General features: G+C 44.9%; 1 protein-coding gene across 4 annotated transcripts in view; it reads left to right on the plus strand.

Moving 5' to 3' along the window:
* Positions 1-15,929, plus strand: part of LOC105700390 (nuclear receptor coactivator 2) — a 149,544-nt gene that overhangs the window by 57,237 nt on the left and 76,378 nt on the right. For 3 of the 4 annotated variants that reach the window (XM_012426199.1, XM_012426231.1, XM_012426206.1), the window contains exon 2: positions 5,955-5,991. The exons of the other annotated variant lie outside the window; for it this stretch is intronic. In XM_012426199.1, the coding sequence (XP_012281622.1) occupies positions 5,955-5,991 (37 nt within the window). The remainder of the gene's footprint in view (positions 1-5,954; positions 5,992-15,929) is intronic. 4 annotated transcript variants of the gene reach the window in all.

A 15,929-nucleotide genomic window follows, 5' to 3' on the forward strand; every position in this document is an offset into this window, starting at 1 on the left:
GGAAATGCGCATTTTCCAGGCGGGCCCTCTCGTAATGCGAGTTACTCACCGTTCCCTCCCGTCATGTCGGCCGATCGTTAACACTCTGCTTATACGCGGTGCTCCGAAAGAAAAACATCTCGCGGGCTGCCTCCGATCGAGAGGAGCGCCCTTTCTTTTCGACACCGCCAAGCACACGTGCTTTAAACGAACATTTCCCAACGGCTTGCCAGGCACGTTAGAGCCCACTTTGCAAAAATAAAATTAAAGCATCTTGCCATGTTTTTAATCACCCTAAATATATATTTCTTTGCGGCAAAATGTTGTTCCAAATCATATGGAGAAGCGTTCGAATTTTAATTTATAGGATTTTTTTCAAGAGTTATAGGACGATTCCGAAGTTAATGATTTTTTATCTGGGCACAGAATTAATCGCGGGAGTAGTTAAATATAGTAAATAGAAGATACTCGTGCTCTTCTCCTTTTTTTTTTTGTCCAATTGAACCTAGCTCCCCACTGGCTATGTGAACCTGGAATTCAGTTTGAGGCACAAACAAAATTAACGGGTTTACTGGAATGTTTCCGCGATGTAGACGAATGTGCCATGTTGAGTTTTGTCTGTGCCATTTTTTTACACAAAACAAAGGTGTTGAAAAAAAAATAAACAAATGCTGAAAATGACCATTTTAACGTTTTTGAGATTCTGGCAGGCTCTGAATTTTCCTAACGTCAGAGAATCCATTAGACTCGAGAAATCCACATTTCCACGATTTCGGAATTTGTTCATTTTTTTTTTATTAGCTCTAATTTTTGTTAAAAAATGTCACGAACAAAACTCAACATGACACGAACGTCTACATCACAGAAACATTCCAATAAGCTTGTTAATTTCGTTTGTGCCTCAAACTGGATTCCAGGTTCACACAGTCCTCTCTGTTTTGATTGCCTCTGCGTTCGATTCGCGCCGACGCAGTCCATTGACTCGTCCGGTGATTTCCCTCGGAAATCGAGGTGAAATCGCAAACACGGTGATGAACCTCTCGCTTGAAGCGCTATTTCGAAAAAGCGGCGAATCAAGCTCATTGTGTCCGCCGACAACGCCGGGAGGGGCGCGCTGCGTTTTCCGAGGAGAGGAAAAGGAACTGAATAATTCACGAGGGGGAAAGAGAGTAGCGCATAAAATCATGAAGATCGGTCTAACGAGAGCCGGCAATTCGGAAGCGAATGCGTCGGTGGGCCGGCTCGAGGAAAACATGTCCACCGAGGGTTGGAAATGCGCATTTTCCAGGCGGATCGTCCTCCCGTAACGAGAGTGGCGTACTCTTCCCTCTTGTCGCCTGGATCGATCCTCACCGCTCTGCGTGTATACGGGGTGTCGCGAAAACAACTTTTTTTCTTTCCTAACAGTAGATTCACAAGATCCGTGAATTTCACCGGGATCGGATTTTACTGACAAGATTACAGAAACTATTACGAATCTTCTTCTATCTTTTGCCGACTTTTATCATTGAAATGGTACGAACATATATCCAAACCGTATAAGTAAAAAATACATAATTAAGTCGTTTCTAAATTAAATTAATTAATTTTTCTTTTTTTTGCGGGTTCTCGTTCATTCCTCAATTTGACAATTGCAGAAACGGGTATAAAAGAAACATCCGTGAATCTAGCGTTAATTTTGTACCCCTGAAAATTGGATTCGATTAAGCGACAATTTTCTAACTAACTCACGACGGAATTAAATCGTTAAATTTGAAGAAATCCTTCCTAGACGTGAACGTCTTTTTTTTTTTCTAAATTAGATTTACTGGAAGGTAACGTAGAGCCTACTTTTGTAAAAATAAGTCACGAGTTATGGGGATGTAAAAAGGGGATCGAGGAGTCGTTGAAGAGGAGATCCTTTCCTGGGCGTTTCCAGGCCTCGGATATATCCAAGTGACGCCGTTTGCGTTGAGATGCATCCAGTGAAGTGCCATATGAACTCAGCGGTACTTCTTGGCACCTTTCCATGTCCGATCGCGCGAGTCGAGCCTACGCTACGAAAGAGAGAGAATAAAAAAAGCGCATAGTGCGTTCCCTGGAAGGCGTTAGCAAGAGAGACCTCGCGCTACCATTTGGCGTCTAACTTTATCAGTCCAGCATTTCACTTGTAACATTTACACTTTTCATATATGTTTCTACCATACACCTCATCGTTAATGACTTACGCGGTAATTGCTTCAAATCCAGTTTTGACTCGATAAATAAACCCACGTGATTTGTTTATTTTCGTGCAGCGCGCAGAGGTATAGAGCGCAGCTGCTAATAATAATCTGGTTTTCCACGAATTATTCGACAAATTTGTCATTTCGTCAAAAGTTTGCCGGACGATTCATCGGTGGGATATATGCAGATGGAAATTGCTACAGGCTTTGAAAAGTTACTTCACTGATGAAAATTGTTAATCTTGACTGTCCACCTCTGGTCAACCTCTTATTTATCGCAACCTTTTGTCTATCGCAAATAATTATAAATTACCCGCGAATAATTATTAATAATCACGTTAATAACGAGGTCTTTCATGAAAGTTAACATCTGTCCGAATATTCCGAAAGGCATGAAAATGCGTCAATTTACTTTCATGCAACGAGGTGCCCGGAGCAAAGTAGGTACATGAAGTCTCGCCCGGTGACAATTCCTATTCGCGTGGTTATTTTCGAAAATCGCGGGATCGTCCTTTCTGGGAATTAGCCTAACCTCGAGGCGTCGCGGAACATGAATCACGGAATCCAGGGCGAGATACAGAAGGAAATAAAGGAACCGAGATGGCGGGGCACGTCGCGAGGAATCCCCAAAAGTCGAGAGGGTGATATTATTCCTGGTTCCGTCGCCGACCGAAAAGGCGTTCCCCAAATCGGTCGAACTTGAAAGAACTTTCCACCATTGTGGCGGTACGTCGGGGTTTTATTTTCCTCGAGTTGGCTGTTTCGATTCTCAGGTTCCTCGAACGAAGAGAAATTCCCTCGTCTCCGCAGAATTCAGAGGGGTCTGAAAATCAAACGGGGGTTTCGTCGTTGATTTCTTCGCGGGAGGATTTAGGCCCATTTCGACTTGATTCGACGGTTTTATAGGGTTTTCTTATTTTTAAAGGGCGTCACCCTGGTAACAAGACACGGCCGGATCGGTTGATGAGATGCCGGATGATTTATCGCGTTTCATTATGGCCCACGGAGCGACTATCCCTTTTGTCCCCTCTTGTAGGAAATAGAGGGTAGAACGGGAAAAGAACGCGCACAGGAGAAGATGTCTCGAGATGGTACCTGAGTACCGTCGAAAGGGGATTCTTTTATTTATTGAGGACAAATGCGATTCTACATTTTTGAAAACTCGATATAAGTACTTGTAAAAAGGCCTCCAGAAAATGTACAATTTTCACCAGGCAAGTTTACCGTCTCTGTCGTCCTATTTTCTCTATTTAAGCGAAAAAAAGTATGCGGGATTTGTTTCTTACACTCGACGAAAAAACAAAATAACTCCCGTTGATGTTACTAGACGCGCCGGGTTAAAAGATTTCTGCTTATCGTTAACAAGAAAGTCTGATTAAAATGACGAGAAGATTCTAATTACCGTAGTCTGATTAAATATCTTGATTAGATTATATGGTTATTTCAGATTCCTATACTGAGAAAAAAAAAAGTTGGCTGACTCAAGGAAATATGCATTGCTAGAACAAAATTGTGTGATCAAATACGTCGAGAGAAATATCAGGAAAAGTGAAGAAAATTCGTTTAAAACAGCAATCTAATTTTTCTTCTCAACAAAATAATTCTTTTTTGCAATTGGTAATATATATGTTATGATAAATTTGGTCTGGTAGACAATCCTTGTACTTCTACCCAGAATTTCTCTACGGATATACCAAAAAGGATTAACGCAACCAGATAATATTTTCCTAGAATGATCTCGTACTTTTAACCAGAAAAATAGTAAGAGCACGTTTAACGATCTAAAAGCTTGCTTTAAAATACAATCTGAAAACATCTTTTAACTAGCTTCATTTACAGTGTACTTGTTCAAATCACTTCTCTATTCTCATTGGTATATTTTTTGATCGGTGCTCCTTTGCCTCTCGACCATAACTTTCCATGGGTTTTTAAAGCGCCTGTCGGTGATGTATTTGGCCACGTTTGCTCGAAAATGTCTTCGGGCTTAATGTAAGTTCCTGGAGATTCGCGAGGTCGAACCGTTGACGGGGAATATTTCACCGGCGACATAATTGACCGAGAGAACTCGATCCCCCTCGAACGGGAGTCGCCGCGACCGGCGAAGGTCGTCGTCGTAGTCTTCTCCTCGTAGTTTGAGGCGAATCCCCATAAAGTCAGGGTGCGAGAGAAGGAAGGGAGGATGTCTCTCGTCGAGGCCCTCCGTCTTGCCTTCCTCTTTCTCTCTCGCCTCGGCCGTTATGCCCCGGGTTTATTTCGCGTAGCCAAGTGCGCGTTTCTGTGCTTTCATCGGTACACACGGCTCGTGCACTCGGAGAAAGGGTTGGCCGTCGTTATGCAATCACTGCTACGATCTCGTAAAAGGTGAAAAAGTGCGATATTAAAAACGCTGTGGACCGGGATGGAATTAACTTGTCTAGAGTACCGTATCGGGCGTAATTCACGGCAATTTCTATCCGTAGATGCGAAAATAAAGGACGCGGTCACTCTTAATGCCTGGCGATTATTATCTTTCTCCGGTTTTGGAAATATTGAGCGCGGTGAAGAAACGCTCGCAGATTCAGTAATTACTACCAGAAATCATCTTTCCCGTTTCCTGACTGTTCAAAAAGAAATAGATGAGAAATGTTGAAACGGTAGGAATTTCAAGTTTCCGGTCGATAAGCCAGAACGACGAGTTCTACTACTACTTTTACTCAATCTTCAGGTGCAATTATATTCAGTGATAATTAATGGATACTTTCGGACGGATCGTAACGCGTATTCTTATTTCTACGGGATTGTAATATTATTGATCACGTTTTCACTCGTTGCAATAGGGGTCCATTCCCGTTAGTTTTATTTCCATAAGTACTCTCTAACTGTATAAACTTTTTCAAAAGTGTAACAATTAACGGCGAGCGCTACTCAGCTTTACTCTTGGCAAAGCACAGAACGTGCGGATCGAACGGCGAACCTGTTTCTTAAATAACTGCAGAGAAGTGAAATGTCACCGATTCAGGTTTCGAGAACACGATCCGGTAGGAAATTTTGTCGAGAGAAACTTTTCTTCGACCCGCCAACCAATGGGGTTGTTCGAATTTCTGGAAATCTAACCCCGTTGGTCGGCTTGGGGGATATTCTTCGTCCTTCGGTTCGCAAAGGGGTTTGTGTGTTTCGCGGTAGAGAAGAAAGACGAAGAAGAATGAGCGGGATCGCGAAGAATCCGCCGGGCAGGCAGTTTTGCTGAACGAAGGAAGCTCGTCTCACCGGAAGGTACACTTCCGCCGAGACTGATACACTCCTCCCGTTTTCTCCGTCTCTCTTCTCTCCTTCTGTCTTCCTGCTATATCAACACTTGTCCCGGGAAATGCCATCGAGTCGTCTCCTTTGAGTTCCGCACTCATTAGCGGTCCGTTTCGCGAACCTGGGATCCTAAGATTCTACTTTTTCGTTCGTTCCTGCCTCCCAGTGGTGCCGTACATTAAGTGAGGTAATATCAGGCGGTGAGCGTTTTTTTTTTTACCCGAAAGATGTTTTTTGTTGGATCGTTCCATTCATTACGTGCTAGGAAATTCACAAAACATAGTTGATGGGACGAACGGCTTTATTACACCCGAAACGCAATATAACTTGAAGCATAAATCATCATTTGACTGTATCACACCTACTTATATTCTTAATGGTAATATTAAGATTGTTACAATTCAATGAGCAATTTTTCTTAATATGATACGTGTCTTATATCTATTATCAACATATCTTCTCACGGTGTACGTTCTGTTTCTGTTTCAGGTGAGTTTTCGACGACTTCGCTTATCAGTCATGCGTCGTAAGTACCGCAAAAGGGACAGCAGAGAGTTATTAGTCTGGAATAATTAGTCGGTTTCGGTAGGTCCATGATCCACGTGTGGTGTTTAGAAGTGCCCTAGTGGACCGTAAGAAGGGTCGCGGGCGGCGACGGGGAGGGCGGAGGTTTCGAAAGAAGGACGACCACGTATCAGCGGCAAAGGTCCTCCTTTGACCGAAAGGTTAGAGGGCCGTTTGCTCAGAAGTTGGGAAATATCGGTGGGGGATCGCGATATAGACCCGGGGAGAAAAACAAAAGGCCGCCCTCGGCCGAGCTTTTCGTCCTCGCAAGGGGCGCCGAGCGACGCGAGACGGGATTTCAGCCAGTCAGGCATGCGTGGTACATTCGGCGACCTTGACCTCTGCCTTCCGCCCTTACCGCCCCCGCCAACTCTGCTCGGTCCTCGCAGACTGGTCGATATGTGTCGCTCCGCGACTCCCACCACCAGCCGCGCCCCCCACCACCGGCCGCGGCCCCCCACCATTGGCGCCACCCACAGCCGCAGCGCCCTCTGCCGAGCCGGCGAGCCACGCCGCGCTTACAGCCTCCCCGTGTCACCACCGAATCGCGCCGGTGCGCCTATCGTGTACTATCGACTTTATCGCGTTACCGTAACAGCGGAATGCCAATGGTAGCGACGCCGCCCGTGAACCTACATTCCCTTATTGCGACTTATTCCCTATCCCAGCCCTCGAAATACTTTCCATCCGGACCCGATATAAAGGTCTCTTGAAATTAGTATGATAAAAAGTAACCACGACCGCAATCCTGGCTAGGACCTTCCGTAGCTTATTCGTTTCTCGTCCCTGTGACGTCACGGCAAGATGACGTCTCCCCCGTTATCCGATTAAATGACATGCCAATTGAACTCGAGAATAATTTCTGTTTTTAAATTCACACGTACTCGGGCTGACCTCTTTCCGCTATAAATCAATCCACCGCTGACGTATCTCCAGATCTGTGTCGTAAAGTGACGCAAGATAATGCTGCACGCGAAACGTCCGGTCTCGTTACAATGGTCATTATTCGGTTACCCGGGATTTACCTAATATCCTTGAGTCCGTTACCCTCTCCGGGGAATTTTTCCATTATACAGAGGCTTCTACGCCGTCGTTAATTCGTCGTTGCACCCGCCGGCCAGAAATCGCATCGCTTACGTAATTACGTAATGCCGATTATCCGTGTTATACCGTTGCGTTAATGCCAGATAACATCGATGCGGTGACCGCGTTACCATCGCCACCGGGGCTTCAAGGTCATCGCCGTCGATACCGTTACCTCCGACGTGGTCGTTACCATTGACCACCACGGGGTCCAGCCCCTAACGCCCACGTTTACCGCGGTTCCGCGTACTCGAAGAGTTCCACGAGTTCCACGCGGGTCACGTGCGCCCGCTCGCGTGAGGCGTGCCGTGCGATGCACGCCGATACCGAGGTCAGGTTAGAGTCCCACTGAGCGCGTCGGGGGTCACATGGAACGCGGCGCGTCAACGCGTCGAGGATAAAAAAAATCAATTACAACTGCGGCAGAAGTGACGCACTAGGTTAAGCGCAGTACTTTTGCGTTAGAGAAACTATTGGCTTTTCATTCTCGACGCGTTAACGCGCCGCGCTTTGTGTGACACCCGACGCGATTAGTGGGACTCTAGTCTTTCGTGATAAGGCCAATTTAAACATATCAGGGTCTTGTTCGTGACTTATCCGTGCAGCTCGAGTAGAAATGATAATAGGGACCTGATGAAACCGATAACGTAGCGCTCTCAGGACGTCATCGGGATATCATAGGGTCGTTGCAGATTGCGCTTGTTTTTTGCGTTTTCTTGACGACTGTCAAAAAACTGTCAACTGTATGGTTGCTAGCAACTATTGCGTTTTTTAATTAAAGGGTTAAGTGGCATTTTGTGAAACATGGGATACCACAAATGTTATCTGCAGTTACCTTTACAAAAGATGTTTTACCACAAAAATGAGAGATTCCAGAATCGATACGAGTAATCTTCGACGATATTACAGATTGAAATGGTGCACGTAAGACACGTGGTAAAAGCAGTTCGATCATTTTGTAAAAATAAGGAAATAAAAGTAACGTAAGTTTGAGAGGAATCATTCCTGATGCACTTTATTATTCTGTATTGAGGGTTAAAATAATGTACTCGACAATGAGCCGATGAGAATCCTGATCATATATAAATACGGTAATAACAGGGCCACCCGATAATTTCTTGATGAGGTTCCTGACGAGAGCACTACGTTACCGATTTCATCAGGTCGCGATTGGGTGCCTTATCGAGACCTGAATTTGACATAATGAGGTCCTGATCAAGGCTCTGTTATCATTTCTACTCGGGAGTATAAAGTAAATCGTTGCTCACTCGATATCACTCTTACTTATGTCTGTATTACGAGCGTTACCTCTGAAGATCCTTGAAAATGACGGGATCGACTGGCCAATCAATTTCTTATTTTTCCGGATTCCGACAGATATAATCGGACATCGGCTGATTGCGTTTCACCGTGTTTCCCAGAAAAGTAGAGCGGGATATATTTCTCCTCCATCGACGGTTGATTGCAATCTGAATTGGATTTGGAAAACAGAGAAAAAGGAGGGTTTCGTTTGCGGGACGTCGTCGAAAGGCTTGTAGTTGGCTCCCTTGTGGGGGAAAAAAGCGAGATATGTCCTTTGGACGGTCTCGAAGTTCCTCGCTACGTAGTTATCGTGAATGCAACCTCACCGCGGCGTTTTCCTCTAACTTCCTCGACACCGTTACCTTCGATGTGGTCGTTATCATTGACCACCACGAGGTCCAGCCCCTGACGCCCACGCTTATGACGCGGCGTGGTTCCGGTTGCTCGAAGAGTTCCACGAGTTCCACTTGGTACACGTGCACCAAGTCTTATGCGCGCTCGCGTGCGCGATGCACGCCGATACCAAGGACATAGACATAGACTCATATAGAGACATAGCATAAAGTACAATCTTAGACAAGGGGAGTGAAGCCAAATTGCGAGGGGATTTGGTGCCTGAATCGGATTGGTTAAATTTCTACGCATGCTCGGTACCGCTAATTATAATTTGTAAATACGGTAAACCATCTTAATACCCGTGAAATGTAACTTTCGCGTTATTACTTCCAAACTTCCTTTTTTTCTTTCCAATTTTTAAAGTCCGATCTGTTCTTACAGGACGGTACAATACAGTGCACCACTTTTTTACTTTTATAACAACTATTTTTTTATCATCGCACGAAAATACGTTACTACTTCCCACGTTTATCATAACCTCCTTCTTATGCATTTCTACGTTATTACGTTTGCGTAGAACATTAGCCAATCAAAGTTAAGCACCAAATACCTCGTCACCCTCCCCTCGGTAGCTTCCCCCCTGTAGTATTACACTATGTCTCTATATTCCTATGTCTATGATCGAGGGTTATGCGTTAAACGGCGTCAGTAACGTAACGCGTCACTCGGTAAATCCGAATCAATGAACGCTCGCTGCTCGTAAATGAATAGCCACCGACGGCCGCGGTTACAACTGGATCACGGATATCCGGTGAAATGGTCCTGATTAGATCAGTCCAGCCGAGATACCGGTCGAATCACTGAATTAGTTGAATCGGCACTCCGGATCACTGGTTTAGCCGGGATTTCAACACACGCGTGAAATAAGTATACGAAATAGAACGAATGGTATGAAGGAAAGTAATAAGAGTATCGAGTCGCTCCGGGGTGTCAATCAATTTAAAGTCACTGCCTGCGCACCGAACCCGACGGCTGATCGTCCTTCCGTGTCGAAATCACTGCTGAAAAAGTATTAGCCGATTCACCAGAGAGTAAAACGCGAAACGGTTGCCTCTACCGTGAAATGTCCAGTTATTGCAAACCGGGGAAATATTCACTTCGTAAAAGTGCTTCTCTTGTCTTTGTTACTTTCTAAGTGGCAAAGGGTAATGGAAAAGTCAATGGCAAATTAACATCCGAGTGCACAATTATTAGGTCATTCCAAAAGTTCCGTCCCTTCCTGATGACCTTTTTGCCGCTTTGCTGACTTTACTGACTGACCGACTGACTTACTTATCATCGATTACCGACTTACGTTACATCCTTGCATACATACTTACGTTTCGGTGCCGTGCTCGTGATGTTACTTCAATGTTCATTTTTCTAAACCGTAGAATACATCTGGAATGACCTAATAGTAACAGTAAAAAATTCACTGTTCGGCAGGAAATCGCAACGCCTAAAAATTAAATCGTGCAAATCAGAGACTATCACGTAGCATCGTTTAGGATGACGAAGAGATGGCAATTTAATTTTCGTTTAAAGAATGCTTTTAATCGCGAAAGTATGGTTTCCTCCATAATACTAAACGATATACGTGGTTATCAGATATGGGTATTTCAGAGTTATCTACCCACAATAATTTCTTGCGAAAAATTAATTACGGCAATATACACCTCTTTAAATGTACGTTCTACTTATGAATGTTATTTCGTTAATAACGTTTTTAATCAATAACAAACCATGGCTAAAGCCGTCAAGGCTGAAGCTGGCGCGACTCAGGAGGGTAATCTCGATAACGTGTCAAAATTACCCATGTAAATATAAAAAAAAAAAAACGTGGAAAATGTTGTGGATAGATAATCCAGATATGCGCAGCAATGTCTATGTGTTGCAGTTTTTTTGGCGAGCAGTATAGTATTGGTAGCGTAACAGTATCAATTATTAAATTGGGCTGACAACGTTGATTCAGCGTTGCCGGTCCATATCGCCGAACGAGAAATTATATTTCTTACGGTGTGCATGGAGCGCGACACGCGGGTACACGTTATCTATTATTATAGCTTAAACACTACGCACCGCATATCACATGTTACGGTGCACACGGTACACGGTAACCGGGGGTTGTAACCACCCCTGGGGGCGGCGCCTCTCGCACCCCTCGGGGGCCGAAGTGTTGGCGCGCGTGTTTGTATCGATTTCGCGTGCGCGAAGCCGGGTTTACGCAGTGCCATGGCTGAAACCCCTTTCCACCCCCGCGGCCTATTGCACCTCCTGTTCGGCCTTATTTCTATTTCATGTCGAGGGAGAGAGAGAGACAGTGGCCACGTTTTCGAGGCACAAAACGCGAGCTGTAGGACGAATTCAGCCCGATGAAAGTCCTACCTCAATATGAGCCCGTCTCACTTTTCCCCGGTTACCTCGTTACCAAATGCTGCGGGGAAAATCTCCGTAATTTCTAGATGTGCGATAACATCGCCAGAAGTTAAATACTCCCTTTAGCGGTCGGAGATCGGAGGCTGGGCTTGAGGGAAAATTTGCTCCTCTGCATCGAGGGGAGGAAGCTAGTTACCTAATGTGCAGGATTCCTGTCTGGGAGGGGAGTTTTTCACCGCAGGTATAAGTCGTTTGGCCAGTCTTTTAGGTCAATTGGTGTTATCTCTTTATGGTTTGTCATGCGTCAGAAGACGTCTTTCCTTGATTACCACTGAGTCGTCGTAACATGGCGTATCGTTATCCATCCTATAACTTGTCCTTACAATGAATGCACCTCCTATAAATAGAATCTTCTCGGGAAAATGATAAGTTCAAAGGACGCGTTTTATTCCGACGAAAGGATGTAAGAGGTTGGAGACTCGTAGATAATAATTTAGAGCATGGACAATAGCAAGCGGGGTACTCTCTTTCTCCGTCCATCCCTGTGTATTCGACAAAGACGGAACGCACGGTGCTTTCGTCGTCTTTCTTGGGGTGAGTTGCAATAGCGCACGAGTTCCCGGGGGGAAAACTTTCGGGATTCCTCTGAGAAGTGGAAGTTTGGTTTCGATTTTTAAACTTTTAAGTTGGACTTGAATTTTTTATAGCGCTGGTATGTAGGCAAGGCCCATTTCTAGCCGGTTTACGCAATGTGGGACCCGAGCTCTGGGATCTCGGACAATCGACGGAGAACGGGACGAGTTCACGACTCCGGGTGCAATTCTTGAAATCGCCGTAAAACTGTCGCCGGCGAAAATTCCACGGATTCAGAAGAGTCGGGGTGTTTCGAAATTTTTCACGTCGGGACTGACCTTTTTGCCGTGCGTTTTCTTTGGCGCTCCTCTATTTTCCACGTCTGAAATTTATTACCGACTGTGACTAACGACCCTGGGCCGTAGTTCGGACACTTTTAAGTGGTCATTGTCGATGCTCGAATAGGAGCCCGGGATTATTACATAAATTAAGGTGTCAAAATATGACGCCCTATATTTACTGCGTACATTGTGCACGGGATAGAATAACGCGGTTTCGAAGAGGAGCCGAAGTAGACGGGTTTTTTCTCTTCCTTCTTAACCCCCCTTTTTTAGCGAGAGGCGTGTAAACCTATTTTTCTTTTCCTTTTTATCGAGGGCATGTTAAAAGGAGAGATTCTTTTTGGTATGTTTTAAAGATGGGGAATAATGTCCTGGTGAGAGGAATTATGAGCCGAGCTAACGAGGAAAACGAAGCGCGAGGAATTGATTAGAAGTCGGGAGACTCTCGGCTTCAACGGCGTCTTCGCCACCCTGATATAATGGCGGCATTGATTTTTTTTTCTACCAACGAAAACGTCGAGAAAATTGTTCGAACTTAAGTAGACAATGGTGCTGCGGTAATGGTAAAACTACACTGAGAAAAAAAGCTGATTTACTCAAAGAAATATGTATTGCGACAACGACGTGCGTTTAAATCAACGACATGAATTTTTCTTCTCGACCAAACAATTGTTTCTTGCAATTATATACATGATTCAGACAACAATACATGTTTGTTTCAGTCAGCTAATAATTCTTCAGGGTATTTGTTTGAGCCAACCCTTCTTATGCATTCCTGAATTTCTAGGTTAATTTTATCTAGAAAGAATAACCTGCAATGTCAGAGAGTATGTGCACGATAGGGGCTACTTTTACGACGAATGTATCAATTAAGTTATTTAAAGTATGTATTAAAGAATGGAATTATTTAAAAATTGTGTGCACATGTCGACCGATTTTACTCCAAATTTTTTCGGCTCGAGAAATGAATTCGTTCGGTCTTTTTTATGTTAAATGGAGATATGTGCGATAGCATTTTAATATCCAAAGCCGAGGTTAATGGACGTGTCGGTGAACCAGGGAAAAAATTCGGACGGGACATGTAAATGAAATTGATTTTTCACCTTCGGACGATGACGTCACGCGTGAACTTTAGCGGGAACGACGTCACGCGCAACGAACGCTTCACCAGTGTCTGAAAAAGTTTTCACTCGAGCAGGGGATGTCGAAAAATGTGGTTATAACGTAGTTCATAATTGGACGTTATTTCCATCAAAAATTTTTATTTTTAATCCGTTCTCCGTTAAGTATCCCCGCCAAGCCCATTTGTAGCCCATCAGGGGAGAGCTCAATTTTCATAAATTTGATCAACCAGGCCAGCGAAAATAATATTCTTTGTAAATAATTCGCTTCAATTACAACGATCCTTGGCCAATTAAATTCCAGGTGAAATACCGAAACGAATGCTTTACTCTCAACACGTTAAATATAACTTTGCATCAATTAATTTCTATTTTCTATGCAGATCTTCGCGGCGATCTTTATATATTATTCTTATTTTTCGCGAAGATGCAGGTTTAAACGGTCTCATATTTTGACAGAACGACGTAACGTTTACGTCCCCGCAGCACATGGTCTCGTTAGGGTAGGTTCACCCTACATGAACGACACATTTCGTATGCGTACGGTTAACGCGCGCGTCTTCCGCGTGCAGCTGCTCGTAACGTTCTCGTTCATGCTTGGCGCGATTGTGGGGTAGGTCAGGGTATGGCGACCAGGGTAGAAACTCGCTCGGAACTCGTCCATGCCTTCGAATGTTTTCCACTGCGCAACGCGCCAGCATATGCGCAGGTAACCATCCACCTGGGGTGCATGTCCCCCTCCGACTCTATTATTACCAAACGTAAATACGGTGTTCTATATTTATTTGAAAAGCTCGCCCATGTCTTCGGTCTCGGACCACAAATCACGGAGAGATTAAATTAAATTCGAATTAAAGGTAATATATGTGCGAGTCGCCGGGCCGTTCCTTGTAATACGATTCGCTCGCAGGCGGTTCTCACAGTGGATGGGTCTCGTGTGCGAATCGTTGATCCACGATGCGTGTAAGTACAGCTGCTCGTAACTTGCCCTTGCGCTCGCTCGGCGGGATTTTGAGGCAGGTCAGGGCGCAGTCGAGTCGGGTCGGGAACTCGCTCGCGACGAGCTCGGAAATTTGCGCGCCTTGGGGATATCTCGAGGGTCGAGTGTCCTTTTCTCCGTCTGGCACGGAGTTCTCCTCGTTTAACTCGTTCCGAGGATCCACCCGGAAATTTCGATATCTCTCCCCGCGGAAGAGGTCCCTCGGCACGGAGAGTAAACCGCCTCCCGTTAAACCGCGAGGCTTGGTTTGCGAGAAGTGATCTACCTTGAGCTACCCCATTCGAGAGGGGACATCGGACTGAAAAATGGAGTTATCGAAAAAACTGGCACTTTTGAAACGTCGTTCGGTCGCTCACGGGAGGTTCTCCGTGCCGAACACAATGCAGCGATTTCTCCGTGGAGGTCCCTCCTTATGCGTCGTTTCTGTCTTTTTATCGAGGGGGATTTTTGAAGCGCCAGAGAAGGGAGGTGGGATGCAAGGGTTTATAAATAAACGTTTGTACGTATCTCGTTTGTGTTAGGGAAAACGTCGTATATCGCCGGCCGTTATTCTTGGGACCGAAAGGAAGCAAGGAATTGCTCTGAATGTTTGAATATCGAATTCCGACTCGGACATGGGTAGAGAAGTTTGGACTGTCGTTTGGACTTCAGTTCCTTGGTTTTTGGTTGGAGAGCGGACGTATTTCCGTAAGTGGCTAGAAACGCGTCCTCGAGCTGGATAATAGATAATTCATAGGGAAATCACGAGTTCGAAAATACCCGCTCGCTTTTCTAGCAGATTTCTAGTGAGATTCCGGCAATAAAGGCTCTTAACCACTTTTCGAGTAAAATGCCCGATCGTCGGATGAAACTCCGATCTACTTTCCAGCCTCTCTGGAGAATCGTCGTTAACTCGGCGCTTCAAACAATGATTATTCAGACCGAAAAGAAACGATTCCTCCGGCAGATCAAAGGGAATGCACTTCGCTCTGTTTTCCTCCCCATGCCATTAATTTTAACAGCCTATAAATCCCAAGGCTATTATCGACCTCCGATTTTCTACCGCTGTTAAAATTAACAATCCAGATACGGATTAGGCTTAACTAGGCTACGAAACTGTCACCGAGTTACCTCCTTATCGGTCACTTTATTAACGAATGCACTATACCCTTCGACCCGTCCAATAAAACTGCCCCAATTCAGTGCTCCGAATTGCCAAAATCCCCACTCATTTGAAACTGCGTTTTTTTATCATTTTATATCCTTTTCAAATCCGAATTTATTCATACCATAAGATGAAAACGATTCAAATATCTCGGCTCCGTAACGCATCGAACTTCGGCCACATTTCACGTTTCCTCGCGATATTGGAGTTTGGTGTGCTTTATGAATGAGATTTTTTCGGTATTCCATCCGATATGAATTGGAATTCGCTCGGCTTATTGGACCCCGAAGGACGATTTGATTCCGCACGCAGCACCGAGCGTCGTTCTATAAGGGGGTAATAAAAATAAAGCGCGTCTGGGTGAAAAGTAAAATAAGTAGAAAACGAGACGTGGCCGCACGTTCCGAAGGAGCGATCGAAGAAGGCCGAGCTGGCCGCGTTCGATTTCATCGATGGAAACTGCAACCCGGCACATATCGAGTGATTCATCGCGGTTCCGTTTCTCCTTCGGCCGACTTCGGGTTGGTCGCGGGGCGCGCTTTTTATGACACGCCTGTCAATTTCGATTTTTATTAGCGGAGGCCC

Source organism: Orussus abietinus, unplaced genomic scaffold (assembly GCF_000612105.2).
Source record: "Orussus abietinus isolate OABI.00-Male unplaced genomic scaffold, Oabi_2.0 scaffold143, whole genome shotgun sequence".
In the NCBI taxonomy this organism is placed as follows: Eukaryota; Metazoa; Arthropoda; class Insecta; order Hymenoptera; family Orussidae; genus Orussus; species Orussus abietinus.